Source organism: Zalophus californianus, chromosome 7 (assembly GCF_009762305.2).
Source record: "Zalophus californianus isolate mZalCal1 chromosome 7, mZalCal1.pri.v2, whole genome shotgun sequence".
Taxonomy (NCBI): Eukaryota; Metazoa; Chordata; class Mammalia; order Carnivora; family Otariidae; genus Zalophus; species Zalophus californianus.
The window spans coordinates 125,859,228-125,875,400 of record NC_045601.1 but is presented as its reverse complement, the minus strand read 5'-3'; the positions used below and the strand labels follow the sequence as shown (position 1 = coordinate 125,875,400).

Here is a 16,173-nt window from a genome sequence, read left to right as displayed (position 1 = left end):
TTCAGAAATGTCTGTAAATATTAAACCCCTTTCACAGGGGACCTTGAAATCAAAGACAAGCATGTGTACCCAGAGATACTTAACATCCAGACAAAAGGGAACCCTCATGGCATGAGTGGTCCAGGACACATTTTCCCTGGCCATTCTTGAGCAGAGAGAATGGCATGATTAAAAAAAAAAAAAAAATCTATGGCTTTGGAGGTAGCATCCTCCCACTCTGTTCACGACGATCCTGGGAGCCCAGCCATTGGCTTTCTACCCATTGACTAAGGCCCAACCCCAAACTCAGTTCTCTGAGATCTGAAATACAAAGCTTGTTTATCTTGTTCAAGGCTAACCCTGCCCAGGATATTTGATTTTAAATAAGGAGATTCTGGCACCTATTAATCTTGGGTGGTGGTGTAACAGTGAAATCCTAGCTAGAGCCAGGATTGCTAAACACAGGTTGCCTACACGGATTGTGTAGGAAGCAGGACTATGTCCATTTGGATTGCAAATGTTTCCTTGCCATTTTCCTGGATCTCCCTGCCTAATGATGGAACTTTCCCTGTTCTGGAGGGAGGCTAGCAGTCATGTCTAAACTCACAGTGACCTTCTTTCCAGATTCAGAGGAAAGATACAGGCTCTCAAGTGGGAACCAACCTCATGTTCCTGTCCAACACCTCCACACCTTGACCCTGATCTACACCTACACCTCCCTGTCCCTGCACACAATGCCTCGCTTCCCACACCCAGGAATGGTGTGACTGTGAACCTCATCCTCCTGCATTCTTGAGAGTTGAGTGTCCTTTTATTCAATCTCTCTATTCTCTATTCCCACTCCCTGCACTGGTTCTTCCTCTGTAAGCATGACAATCTCTCCAAATGTGAAACTAATCAAAACACTCTTGCCTGCATTGCATTACCTTCTAGCCATGGCCCTATCTTCTTTTTTTCCCTCCACAACCTAGATCACTCTGAGGAGAGAAACCTATACTGCATCCCTCTGTTTCCATGCTCTCCTCGTTTGGCCCTGTCCCCATTCTCCTCCATCATTCGTGAAGACGCCAGCAACTCATCCAACCCTGACTGTCTCATGTGTATATAAGAACGTCTCTAGGGTTTTGTCTCCTGGGTTTCTCACTGGCTCTCGAGTTCATCACGTGCAAAACTGAACTTGTCAGCCACTCAACACACACCTCCCAACACAAACCGTCTTCTCTTCCTCCTTCATTCAGTCTTGGTAGATGGAACCATCATACTCCCTGGAAACACGAAAGTCTTCCTGCACTCATCCGGCTCTCTCACCTCCACGTGCCTGTACCCGCTGATGGCTCCTGGACCTCCCCATGGGGCTGGAGGTCAACTCAGCTCCTTGGCCCATCCTGCCTCCCCACCCAACTTCCACAAAGACAGATTTGCAAATTTAACTTGCCCAAGAATAGAGCTCCATCATTTGATTTGGGATAAAAGGATCTCACAGTCTCATCCCTTCCCCTACAGCATAGTTCATTGTTTAAGAGCATGGGCCCTGGAGCTCTATCACTAACCAGCTGTGTGACCTCAGGCAAGATTCTTAACCTCTCTGTGCTTCCCATGCAATCTGGAGATAGTAATAGTACTTTTCTAATAGGGTACGGGACCATCAGCTGTGCTAATATACATAAAAATTTTAGAACAGTGCCTGGAACACAGTAAGTGCTGTGCGTTTGTCAGTTTTGTGATTCTCTGCCCACCCTCACCTGCCATCCCTCTTCCCCATGCACACAAATATGCAAGCACGCTGTCCTCATGCCACAATGAACAGTGTGCAGTCCCCCAAACACACCGTGTGAGTTATTTCATGCCTCCACAATTTTGTTCTTTTTTCTCTTGTTGACTTTCTAAACCCCCACATTCCTCAGGAGTTAGCTCAAATACCACTTTTGCTGTGAAACTTGTCTTCATTCCCAAAGGGTTTTCCCACTGAGACCCCAGTGTACCCCCAAATGAATTTCCACTGCATCACTTCTATGAATTATTTTAAAAAGTCTGAGACTTACTATTTTTGAGCACTCATCACATGCCAGGCCCTATTTCTAAGTGCTTTACTCCCATCATGTTATTTAAGCCTCACAGCAAATCTATGAAATGTTGTAACAATTGGTTTACCTTTTCATCATTCCTCCTAGATCATGAGGGTCTTTGTGGGCATGAACCTATGTGTCAGTCATTGCCACATCCCCAGCACCTATCCTGGTGCATAAAGGGTACATAGTGAAGTTAATACCTCCAAACTGAGCCAATCAAAGATGAGCCAAACTCAGAGATGGGAACATATACGAATTCCTGACATTGAAGGGCATTTAGGCAAAGGATGAATGGTAGCTGGATCTGAAATTCATCCGTGCTATAAACAAAGACTGTTATAACTACCTCCCCCCACCGTTAAATCGTTATTACTATATGAATATTTTCTGTAGGGCAGACGGGTTAATGTGCTCTCATTTGTTTCTGTACTGTCATATAATTTCAGGTCTTTCCAAGGACATGATAATACAATTCACGATGACATTTTATTTCATGCTCTTGCCTCAAGGGTCATATGCAATGTTCTGAAAAGTTTTGCGTGGCCCTCGGGTTGTGGGTTCCCCACCTTTGATAAAGGGTAGAGAGACACTCACCCTGATACCCTTTTCTTCCTGTTGGACACCAAATGGAAATTTGCCACAAATTAGAGACAGTTATAGTCAGGAGTTAACATTATAGTTTCTATGGCAACAGCCTAAGCCCATAAATACAAGCATTCTATTGCTTAATTGTTACAAGAGATCTGCTTCTTATAAATCAAATATGCATAACTGTAAACATGAATATAAAAGAAATTCAAAGATATATGTATTTCAGTTTCAATTAACTTTTCTTTTCTATCCTGTTAGCACATAGTACGTTCTGTTTCATTAGGCAGCAGAAGATGGTTAAGAACAAAACTGTTTCATGTGCTGGGTGGCCTTGAAACTGATATTAGCAGGGAAGAGAAATGTCCGGCCACCTGATGCCCCCCAGGGGTGCCAATGGGAATGCATCTGCCCAGAAAATTCAAGTCCAGGATATCTCTCGGGAGTCTTCAATTTGGTTTATTCCATTCCAGCAACTTGTAGATAGCGTACTCACAGGAATTCTGGCCACCTTTTGATTTCTTGCGGCGTTGAATGGGATGGGAAGTTTAATCTCACTGGGGTGGTGTTTTCTCAGGAACTACCACTGCTGGAATGAAGCCTGGATGACAAGGCCTGATCTTCCCGTTGGATTTGGAGGGTGGCAAGTTGTGGACAGCACCCCCCAAGAAAACAGTGATGGTAAAACTGCATCGTCCCTCATGGAACTCGTTTCACTGCGATCTTTATTTTGCTGTTAGGGTTGCATTTGATGTGTGGGCAACACTCCCATTGGGAACCAACATCAAAATTGTGCTTCCTGGGCCCATGTATGGTATTAACAGCCTGTCAATCAGTTTAATTTCATTTCAATGGTCGGTTTTCCCCTGATTATTCTACAACTGGTAAAAAAAAAAAATGCATAAAATTTAACATGTATAATTCATCTACTCTTGCTTTGATAAGCAGTTTTGAAGACAAGAGAAAAAAATATCCTTGTAGGCACTTTTACTAGCCTCTAAAATACACCTCGGCCCTCTGTGATGCAGCGTGATAAGATATGAGGCAGTAGAGAAAATAAAGAACTCAAAAAATAGTTACAGATCATCCTTTAAATTATTGTTTTCCCAGAACTTGATTTCTTTTTATGTTGTGTGATTTCTTCCAAAACCTAAGTGTGTGGGTATTCATCATCTAACTTGCAGTCTATGCTAAGCAATGAATGGCACCTATGACCGCCCTCAGATTTTTATACAATCAAATCATAGGCCTCCATTTCTCTTTAATATGACGATAAAAACCAGTAGCCTGGGGACATTATGTTCACTTCCTCAGGTGTTGATATGAGATACTGACGTGTGTGTGTATACCCATATATCCATAAACATTCATAACTTATTCATAAGAGACTCATGCTTTATTTATGCTGGATTTTGAGGGAGAATGTTCAACACTTTCTGGTGTTCTCAATTATGTATCATGAGGAGACGTCAGAAATGACTAATGGCAGTTAATTTCTTATTAACCAGAGATAGCTGGTTAAAATGTAAGGAACTTTGTAAAGGTAATCATGTGCCTACTGACTTCCAGAATGCATGCTGGGCATTGATCAGTGTGTTGTTAATGTCCAAATTCCTCAATTTAATACTTGACGTACATGCATAATGTCCAAAAACAAGACACAAAAATCAAAACAAACAACAACACAACCAGGGGGGACACATTACCATCTCCAACATTCCAGAGACCTGTGTAAATGGATCAATCCTCTGTAAGCAAACAGCTCAGCCTCAGAACAAACATCTGGAGTATGTGTTCTAGGTGGGAGAAGAGAGAGAGACATAGTGACTGCCCTGTATTCTTCTCATGGCTTCAAATTTTGGTTTGAGGATGCATTTCCAACAAAGCCCTCTTGATTACACACCTTGGTCATTCACCATCTCTGACCATGGGAAGCATGTGGGCTTAATCAGGGATGAAGTTGGGAACACTTGCCCCTACAGAGCCTGTATCTGTATCTGGACAGAATTGAAGACGACAGACTCATGCTTCCCTTTCCTCTGTGTGATGCAGGGATGTATCGGTGTGGCCCGGCCTCCGTTCAAGCCATTAAGCACGGCCATATTTGCTTCCAGTTTGACGCACCCTTTGTTTTTGCGGAGGTAAGTAGTAAGCTGGAGAGAAGTGCTGCTTTCTTCCTGAACCTCTTAATACTGAAAAATAAGACACCAGATCGTTACTTCTAAATTTGCCAAGTCCGTGGCATGTGTTTCATGTCTACAAAGTCGACTAAACATCATTCCAACCTCCAGGCTCTTAATTCTAAATGTAGTTCTTACTTAACATTTTTCTTTCCTTGATGTTTTGAGATTTTCTCCTTGAAAAGCAACTGTGTTACTAACCTTAGTTGAGTTCTTCGCACCCACGAAATAGGTATCAACTGCTCCTGAGAAATTAAGTGACTAAATGAATCCTTCAACTAAAAATTGGTGGAGACAGTCCATGAATTGAAATTTCAGAGCTTACTACTTCACTTCAACACTAACTTAGCAGTTCACATAAAAACAAAATCCAGACACACCCCAGCCATGGTCTTAGTCTGGGAACTGCAACCCATTTCCTGCCACACCAGGCCATCCTCCATCATCGGGGAGGGAAAGCAGAGCTGCTGAAATAGGGAGGGGAGGGAAGGGCAGCTAGAAGGCAGCATACTTCATGGGTTGATGGGGACACTTTTGTAAAGGGTTTGAAATTCTGAAAGATTTGGATGGGGACTAGGAGCAGATGAGGCAGTTAGAGAATACTCCAAGGAGATCTCTAAAAATCAAATTAAATATAAAAGGTATTAGTAAAGGAGAAGGTTGGGAGGCTGGGAGGCTGAGGGCAGGGGGTGGAGAGAAGAGAAATATGTGAGAGGCTGAGAGGCAGGATTTACCCGGAATATAGTTTCACCAATAAACACACTGAAGTAATGTCTGTTGTATACAGAGTTCTTACCATGTAATCACTGTGCCTACCATTTGAGGCTCTTAGCCACCCTTTAAAATCAGTATTATGATTCTTCCCATTTTACAGAAAGGAAAATTGAGGCAGCATGGTTAATAACCTTTCCACATTCATTGAACTAATAAACAGTCATGCTAAGATCTAAAGCCAGACAGGCACTAAAGCTCATGCCAGTAACCACCACACTCTACTACTACTCTGGGATGAATAAATACCTATTATAAATATGTGGCAGGCACTGTCCTGTGGGGAACTCAGAACCCTTATGAAACTAGATCCTTGGGGAGCCTGGGTGGCCCAGTCCGTTAAATCTCTGACTCTTGGTTTTGGGAGATGGAGCCCCTGGACAGGCTCCACGCTCAACAGGAGTCTGCTTGAGATTCTCTCTCCCTCTGCCCCTCCCCCTCGTGTTCTCACTCTCAAATAAATATATCTTAAAAGAAAAAGAAATTAGATTCTTAATCGGAGGTGGCAATACATAGAACATCAAAAGTTAAATAACAGTAGTACAGGAGACTCTGTGGAACTAATTGTCAGATGAGCAATGTAGGTGATAAATGATCTGCATTTAATACATACAGATTCGTTAATTGAGTAACACGGGTCAGGAACTGAGTAGGACAGTAAAGGCCATAAGACACCATCCAGGGAGGGAGGGTGACATGAGGACCGAGGATAATGACACCTGTGTGAGAGCCACAATGGTTGGGCAGAGCATTGTGGGAGCACACGGAGGGAGGGGCAGGGAGGCTCCCTGGAGGGATTAGTGCCTGAACTGCGTCTTGAGGGACAGTTTGTAGTTATTCAGGCCAAGTGGGTAAGAAAGAAGCCAGAGGAAGGAAAGAATCTGAGGCAGAGGGGACAATTTGAGCATCTGAATGGGATGTGTGGGAAATGACAAGCTGTGCAGGCTCAGGAAGAGTGACGTGTCAGGGGTGTAGAAGATGAAGGCAGAAGGAACTGAACTCCTGTAAAGGAGTCCCCACAGGGGAGAGACTCGAGCCCCGTGGAGCTGGGACTTGAAAGGGGTGGCCCCGAGCTGGGGGTGGGGGGAGGTCAGCGGGAAGGCTGTGTCCGCTCCACACCCACCCGAGGGGGCGGGGCCTGAGCTCCGCAAATGGCAAGAGGCGGAAAGGAGGAGGCAGCCCGGAAATGTTTAGGAAGTAAAATAAGCGTGAATATTCAGACAGCAAGATCGGGAATTTGAAATACACAAAGGAGATAGTATTGCTTCCATGGAGACTACCATTACAGTTGCTAGAAGCCTGGGGGAAAAAGGCAGACTGTATTTCGAATTTCATCCCCCTTGATTTCACTTCGGGATTTGGAGATTTAGCCCAACCTCCCCAGCTGCCAACTGATAGTTTATGACGCTAGGAGAACCTCTTAATGGGAAATCACTCTAAAATTCACAGAGCCATGTTTTTATATTTTTATTATACTTTGTTGCTGCAAAGAAAGACAGAGGGAGCAACCTCCCTCCAAGAGTGAATTGCCTAATAGCTGTTAATGCAAATGCTTTTTGCTATTATTAAATATAGATCGGGGTGTTATGCATGTCATCGGGATTCGCTGATTATAATTACTCCTCTCTCAGCCACTGCAGACTTGTCTGACAGAGCGGACGATTTGCTGCTTTGGCACGGGCTGAACCCCGGGGCTGAGCCATTTATAAGAGATGCTCAGGCTGTTGAAAGTGTATGGAATCTTTTCTCAAGGGTGCCCAAAGTAGGACCGCATGGGGGGCATCGTATTTAACTTTAATGAGAGTGTCCATGACTCAGGTTCAGAATGCATCCTCCCTTCCCTTCTCCATCCTCTGGCTGCATAAACTTGCCTGTCACACCCCAGGCAGGCAGCCTAGTGTGCCTTTTCTTGCCTCTCGCTGACTTTCTTGGTCATTCCTTACTCACTTCCGGGCTGGATTAAACATCGTGTTCACTGACGTTTTTTGATCTTCTCAGAGCCGTGGTCTCCTTTAGTTAAAGCAAAATCCAAAATAAGACGTGAAGGGGAGCAGAGGATACAGGCTTCCAGTTATAGAATAAGCCACGGGGATGAAAGGCACAGCATGGGGAATATAGTCAATGATGTTGTCATAGTGTTGTATGGTGACAGATGGTGGCTACACTTGCCGTGAGCACAGCATAGAGAAGTTTGAATCACTATGTTGTACACCTGAAATTTAGGTAACCTTGTGTATCAACTAGACTCAAAAAAGTAAAAATTAAAAAAAAAGAGGCATGTACAGGGGAAGGATCCTATCTCTGCCCCTTCTTCTCTCCTCCTCCATTTTAGAAATGTATTCTTCACATTTCTAGATAGCTTCCAGGGCTTGAAGCTTATTTCTCATGGCCTCAGTGCCATGATGAGGACCTCCATTCTGGAAGCCCATCTGCCTTTTCTCTCCCCAGCTAATGGCGGCCTTTGGCTTCTCCAGGGGTGGGGGGAGGAGAGAGCAGAAGAGTGCTAGGGTCTGAAGTCCTTTCCTGAGTTCCCCGTGTTCACTGAGCACTTGGGGGTTGCTGCTTCTCTTCCATCTTAGCTTCCTCTCATTGGCTCTGTCCTCCCCTTCCTGCCAGCGCACCCCAAACCTGCACACACATGCACACTCGAGCACATGCCCACCCCTCCTTCCCTCCCTGTCACTGAGCTGATTTTTGCAGCAGTGATGATTGGTCCCCCAGGGCCACAGTAACTGCTCCATTGCTCAGAAGCTACATAGCCTTTCCCATGCTCTGGACCGGAGGTTCTTTGTATACAAACTCTACAGACACTTCATTCTCAATTCAAGGTTATTTTGCTACCACTTTTTAGCCCATTTTGGGGGGCTCCTATTCTGATCTAAAATAGTTCATCCATTTATTCAAATAATGTATAAGATTCTGGAATCACGTTGGCTTCTCTTCTTAATCTTCTTCATGCATCTTGCCAGAAATACCTTCTACAAAGAGCGTGCATCCAGCCAGGTCTGTGATGCCCATTATTACCCTTTGAGCTCTGTATAACATTGAGCTCTATGAACTTGATTCCTAGCCCACCTCCCTTCCCTCCTCTTTCCCTTTTCCTGTTTATTCTCCACAGTCTAACCAGAATCATTCTTTAAAAATGTAAATAAAACACATTCCTCCCTTGCCCCCAACCTTCTAATGGATTTCCACAACACTTACAATAAAACTGAGCACAAGTCTTTACAAGATTCTATGTGATCTGGCTCCTGGCTTTCCTTCCACCTCTTCCCTTGCTCATTTCCTTCCAAGTCATACTGACTTTCTTGCCTCTTCTGGCAACACGCAAACATACTCTTGCTTCTGAGCCTTTATATATACTGTTCCTTTTGCTGGGAAATCTCTCCCCTACCCTCCACCACATGCTTGCACGTTTGACCCCTCCTTGCATCCAAGTCTCTGCTCAGATCACCTCCTCAAAGAGGTCTTCACTCAACCCACTCCACCCCCACCTAAAATCTCACTTCCTGGCCTGTCTCACAACACTTGCCTTAGTGTTATTATTTCTCTCCCTTCTAGAATATAAGCTCCATGAATGTATCCTCATCACTGAAAACAAGTTCTGGCACAAAGTAGTCATGAATAAATACCTGTTGAATGAATGAGGATGGATGGATGAATGAAGCAAACAAGCAAACAGAAGCAGAGGCAGAGTACCCTGCTAAGAACTGAGTCTCAGAGAGATAGGATCCAGATGGTGCCCTCAGGTGCTGGCAGTCCTGGTGGGAGATGAGGCACAGGGACAGCAGCAGACAGCACACACACGGACCTAGCAAGCGCAGAGTAGAAGGATGGCAATTGTACCAGAAGGTTCGTGCACCAGGACGGTATCCACTGCCTCCGTGCACTCTCAGAGGAGCACCACTTTCTCTGCACAGCCTGTTTTGTAGTTATCTCTAGTTAGGAACAAATGAACAAAGTAAATCTTCCTGGATCCTGAAAAAAGAGTTTCCATCCTTAGTGGTAAAGAGCATAGCTTCTGCCAGCAGTAGACATGTGCTTACATTCAAGGGGCACGTGCAGAACTTTGTCGAGAGGGGGACCCTTAGCTTGCAGCCCCAGCCCACCTTTGCTGAGCCTCAGGGGCTCAGCAAGCACCTCAGCAGAGGCTGAGTAGAAGTGCCCGTGTCTGACAAAGGGGCAAAGTTGTGCCTGGCACAAAGTTGTACCAGCCCCTGTGCTGAAACCAGCACCAGATTTCATGTTGGGATGCCCAGGTTCTATGTGACCACAGTCCCCTCAAGTATAGGGGTAGGACAAGATGGTCACTAAGACTCCTTTTCATTCAAAAGAAATTAGCCTTCAACATAGGGCTTTCTCCAGCAGTACTGATCTAGCTATCTGCCCTGCAAGAATGGCACTGTTAAACCCAAGGTGAGAGACAGTGAGTAACTTGCCCAAAGTCACACAGTGTAGATCCAATATTCTTTCCAACGTCACCTGCACTTACAACTGTCTACCATAGACATGCAGTTGGCCTCGGGTGGGGGCCTGTCACCATTACTCTTTTAAGCCCTCAGTGGCTCATACACAGCCAGGATGAGGGGCCATTGCACTGGTGGCTGAAACCGAAAAGAAAGCTTGCTAATGTCAATTGGAAAGAATACATTCTCTCCGCACCCCCACAACATACATAGGCAATAGCCATTTCATATGTGGGTTTCTCCTCTCCTCTCTCCACAAGGGACAGTGCTGCTGGGCTGGCTTGAGATTTTAGCCCACATAAATTTCCTAAGCTCTATGCTCAAGGGGAGACAATGATTTAGCCACTTTTCATATTTAGCCTTGTCTCCCTGGAAAACTGTAAACTGTTGTAAGGGCTGTTATTAAGAAGATATTTATCAGCATTGTTGCTCTAATTTGCAAGAGGAGGAGGCTGTTTGTGCTCGCATGGCCTTCTCCAGAGGGAAAGCCAAAATTCTCAGGAAGCTCTTTTAAAGTTTCCTTAACTTTTTTTTTTCCCAAAATGACAAATATCCCTGGTGTCTGCCCTGTCATGTCCTATCCTAATTCCTAAATTCATATTTTGGTCTTGCACATCCTATGGCTAGTGCCACAAAGCCGTGATTATTCTGCTGAAGAATGAGGTCACCATTTATCACCCCTCAGGTATCTGAGGCCCATGTATGGAACCACTTGCACCCCAAGCATGAAACCATCTTACCACCTCATGGCGGCGCTGGTGGTCCGGTGGGGCTGCGTGAGAGAGGCAATGCACTGTGAGGGTCAGGGAGTGGGCCAGCCCAAGGTGAAGGTCAGGGAATGGGCGATGGGCCAGCCCAGGGTTTCAGCCTCCAGCAGCTCCCAGCTATGTGACCACAAACACTTTGCTGACCCTTCTTAACCTACTTGGCACCCTCATCTATAAAATAGGGATAATAATACATACCTCACAGGTGGTTGTTGTTGTGAGGTTTAGATTAAATAATTTGTTAGTGTCCCTGAAACCTTGTGGCTCTTCAATGAATGTCGGCTACTTGCTTTCACCTTAGTAGAGGTCAGAGTCCATGTAAATTCAGAACATTTTGTGAGAAAGTAAAGAAAAGTTGCTTTTTTTAACCTCAACTTTGAAAGTTAGGGCTTTATCATCAAATTCCCCCATTACCTAATAAAAACCATTACATTTTTACTCAGTTTTAAAGTTTACAAGTCATGGTCACATAGATCCTATTTTGCTTGGTGCTGTCTCATTAAAGTGTTACTATGAAATTGGCAGAAGAAGTATAACTATTTTCATTTTCTAGAAACAGGAACTGAAGTTCAGAGAGAATAAGGTAGCTTTCCAAAAGTACACATTCAAGATCAGAACCCGAGGTTCTTGCTGATCCAGTGTGTCTCTGACCCACCCGCTCTGACCTGTGGTTGTGGCAGTCCCTCCGCCTGTCACAGCCTTCCTCTCTCCATTTTTTTTTTTTGCTTTATTCTTTTTAGCTTTATTGGGGTATGATTAACGTAAAATATTGCACACATTTAATAGATACATCTTGATGAGTTTGTACATATGCATACACCTGTGACATCTTCCCCACAATGAAGGAAGTACACATGGCATGGCCTCCAGAAATTTCCTTGTATTCTTTTGTGAGTTTTTGTCGGTTGGTTGGTTGGTTGGTAAGAACACTTAACATGAGGTCCTTTAGTTCGCTAACTCCTATGCATCTTCCCGTTTTCAACTTGGCTGTTACTTCCTAGTCACCCTCCCGCCCTGCCCCACCCTGCCCCACTGCCCCAGGTGCTCTGGTGGTATCTTAAGCATCCCCCCCACCCCGGGTACTTATTGTACTGTATTGCCAGGGTCTCAGGTCTGGGTGTCCAATAGAATTAATTGAGACCTTCTTTTAAAAATAATAGACTTAGCGTCCCACCCAAGACTTCCTCAGTTTGTTATCTTTTTTCTTTTAAGTTCCCTAGGTGATTCTAATGCACAGAATCTCCCTTACTAGAGTGTAAATCCTACAAGAACAGTGACCAAATGCATTTTGTCCATCTTTAGGACTATAGCACTACAGCGTCTAGGCAATACTATTAATTTATGATATTATTATTATTTATAGAGCATTTGATCTATGCCAGGCACTATGATAAGTAATTTACAGACATCTATTTCAGTTAATTTTGCCAACCACTGTGAGGAAGACACTATTATCACCCTATTTGAAAAGAGTAGGGATGTGTAGCTTGGAAAACATTTCATGAACACATCAGAGACTGTTTTCAGCTGGAGCTCCTGATAATGCACTGTAGTTCATGTTTCTACCTGCTCCCATGCTAATAAATGGGATCCTAAGAAAGTAGTTATAAAGAATATAATAAGAAGACTCTAGGGGAGTCTCAGGCACAGATTTAGACATTGTCTCTAGAAAGTAGAGTGATAAGGCAGAATGTCAGAAGAGCTTGGGATCAGCTGGCATGGCCCCAAGATGCTGTCTCCAAATACTACAAATAGCATGGTTTCATTGCTGAACCACCACAAAATTGCCTGAATTTTTCCTGATAGCCTAATACCATTTTTCAGTTAAAATGCTTTTGGCTGCAAGTAACAGAATTAAAATGACTTAAACATGAAGAGTTTACCTATAATTTTTCTCATGTAGATAATCCTAAAGTAGGCGGTCCCAAGGTTGACTCAGCCATTTAACAGCATTGTTAAGTCCGCACGTGCTTCTTGTCTCTCTACTTGGCCATCTTTGTATTGGTGGCAGTGTTTCTCTTCACTGTCCCAGGGTAGCTACAAAAGCTCCAAACATCAGCTCACTTAATGTGAAAACATTGAAAAGGAGAAAGGGAAGGGCAAACTCTCTCCTTTTATAACAGAGAAGAATCCTACCCAGAAGCCACCCAGCAGACTTCTTCTTCCCAGAAGTAGGCCACACAGCCACTGCTGGATTAAAAGCAGTCTGGGAAAATGAGTAACAGGTGTGATGGTTTTGGCTCTTTCTGAGGAGGTGGAATTCACCAGCAAGAAAAAGGAGAGAGAGAAGTGGTTGACGTTTAAACAATCAATAGTCCAAATACCCTTCATTTATAACACCTGATAACTAAAATAAGCTAGATTATCCTTCAGATTCATTTTAAAACAAGTTCAGCCCAATGAATCCAATGTTGTTGAAGAAAGGAACATGTCCACTCTAGGGATCCAGGATGGCTACACCACTGAGAGAGATTCTGATGACAAGGACTTCAGATGGTAGCTAACGCTCTCTTCTCCTGTTTTTAGGTCAACAGTGATCTCGTTTACATTACAGCCAAGAAAGATGGCACTCATGTGGTTGAAACCGTTGATACCAGCCACATTGGGAAATTGATTGTAACCAAAGAAGTTGGAGGAGATGGCATAAAGGATATTACTGATACCTACAAATTCCAAGAAGGTGACTTACTGCCCCTGAATGAAGATTCCTTTGCCCAAGTTTGTTTAATACTTATCTGCTGTCACAATGAAATGTGTTCTGGGGAATACACCATAAGCCCTCATGAGGGAGACACCTCACACCCACAATTTCTCCTTGTAGTTTTCTTTATTTGCTTTGAGCAGAATGCCCCTTCACATCACTGGTGAAGGCAATTTGGTTTAAAGTCATGTCTCTTTAACACAATATAGTTCTTGCTCACAAAAACATGGAAGAATCTTAACTTTCAATAATAGAAAACACTGTATAACTAATGTAATTTTAGTTTAATAATAGAAATTTAAACATTCATGGCTGTTTAGTACTTTACAAACTATTTGCACATACATCGTTCTATTGAATTATCATGGAAGTCCCTTGAAATAGATAATACAATATTAACAAGACAAAGGTCAAAGGCCCATTTCAATTATAAAATAATATTAATGTTAATAATGTTTATTGTGTAGACAGTTTCAAATGGAGCTGTTGAATTCAAGCCCATTTCAGTCAGTACCAGGTGCCTACTCTATGTCTAGAATTGTGTTGGGTGCTGGGGATCCCCACGGTGAGCAAGATTCAGTTTCTGTTCCTGGAAAGGTGATAGGATCATCGTGCAGAGGGTGTGGGGAACAAAGAAGAAAGACACACAGTCCAACCAGGAGATTCAGAAAAAGCAGAGCAGGGTAAGAGAAGTCACAGACCACAGTTGAAGAAATCTAGACAGGGGCTTCCAGGCAGTGGGAACATGACCAAAGGCATCCTGGAGATGTGAGTTAGCCGGTGTGTTTAGGGTCCTAAAAACATCAAGCTCAGAGTGCCAGTGGTTAGAGACAAGGCTGCCCAAGGTCAGTAGTGGACAGGAGGTAGAGGAGCTTGCGTTTCTTGATGGGGAACGTGGAGTATATTTTACAAATGATTCACCCGTAGAGGTTCTTAGGAGTGGCATTTATGTTAGTGAATGGAGAGAAATGACAAGTAATTAGCATATACCTAAATATTCATCAGTACTCCTGAAGTGCTAAGGAGTACAGAATTTGTTTTAAATATTTTAGACAGTCTCTCTGCTCTTATTTTAAAAAGCAATTTGCACTATAAAGAGAAAGTTTGCTAAATTGAGAATTCTCACACATTGTATTAGAAAGTCAGGATTTTTGTCACCTGAACTAGTGAATTTTTGCTATATTTCTGAAATGGTTCATTCTTTTTTTCTATTGGTTATCATCCATTGCACAACATAGATACAAATGTGTTTTTTTTTTTTTCTTTTTGGCTTTTTCCTGAAATGAGAGTTTAAAAAAGCCATAAGTACAATAAAACAAACAAGTAATGCCCTCTTGTTATAGAGTTATGGACAAAAAGGTTGGGAAAGGAAAAATAAAAGTCCCTAGGAAAAGAGAAAGAGGGACGCCAGGGTGGCTCAATCGGTTAAGCGTCTGCCTTCAGCTCAGGTCATGATCCCAGCGTCCTGGGATCGGGCTCCCTGCTCAGTGGGGAGCCTGCTTCTCTCTCTGCCTGCCACTCCCCCTGTTTGTGCTCTCTCTCTCTCTCTGACAAATGAATAAATAAAATCTTTAAAAAGAAAAAGAAAAAAGAGAAAGAAACTAGCTGCAACATTCACCCATCTATTCATTCGTCCATTCAACAACTTGATCTTAACCACCCACCATATTCCCAGCACTGTTGTGTAGGGATGCACAGTCCTACCTTCCTGTCTAGCTGGAGAGATGAGCAGGAAGCAAGCCCTCACCACGCTGTGCAGCAGGTGCCCAGAACAGGGCACAGAGAAGGGAGTTCCGAATCAGACTTGGGATCCTGAAGGACATTAGTGGTGGGCTCACTGAGACAGAATGAGAAACAGGTATTGGCCAGGTGAAGCACGAGGAGAGACTTCTCCAGGAAAAGGCAGCCCACCAGGGATTGTGGATAAAGTCCTGGTGTGGAAGAAGTCTTGAACAGACAGTGTAGAGAAGAAGTGGTGACCCTACAGGGAGCCATCCAGACAACCAGCTGTCTTTTCTAAACCACACAGCAGAACGCCATTGTCATTAGCTGTCATCCGTGGAGGTGGCAGTGAAGGCCAAATCCGGGTCAGATGTCAAAAGAGGAAGGACCAAAAGCCAGTCCAATGGAAGAGGAGTCAGGGCTTGACCAGGGGTGGACACCAGATTAAAAGAAATAAAATGTGCCCACTCTGGATGAGGAAGATAGCTGGAGGTTCAGGCTTTCAGAGTTTAGCAAGGAGGCAAGGCTGAGGGAGGTGGACCATATGGGGGTCTGGTCCAAGCAGAAGAACCCCTAAGTCAGCATAGATAGTTATGAGACACCCCATCTGGCTTCTGGGCTGGAGTTTGATCCCAGGAGGTTAATTAGCCTCTTAACCAAGAATGGCAGCTGCATTTTAAAGTCTGACTTTAGGAATGACCGAGTGGGGTGCTATTTACAGAACGATGCAGACACTGTGCCTAAATCTGGCGGGACCGACAGTGATTACTGATGTCGCCACGGGCCCCTAGGAGAGGCTGCTCGCATCCATGGTCATACATTTGTCACTCTGATTCTCATTATTGAATCTCTCATATAATTGCTCTATCCATAAATGCTGAATGTGGCCACTAAAATGTGGAGATGAATAAAAACATAGAGAAGAAATTA

At 43.8% G+C, this 16,173-nt stretch overlaps 1 protein-coding gene across 1 annotated transcript in view; it reads left to right on the top strand.

Moving 5' to 3' along the window:
- F13A1 (coagulation factor XIII A chain) overlaps positions 1-16,173 on the top strand; it is a 165,879-nt gene that overhangs the window by 116,661 nt on the left and 33,045 nt on the right. The window contains exons 9-11 of the mRNA XM_027602389.2: positions 3,214-3,317; positions 4,689-4,777; positions 13,347-13,500. Coding sequence (XP_027458190.2) covers positions 3,214-3,317; positions 4,689-4,777; positions 13,347-13,500 — 347 coding nt within the window. The remainder of the gene's footprint in view (positions 1-3,213; positions 3,318-4,688; positions 4,778-13,346; positions 13,501-16,173) is intronic.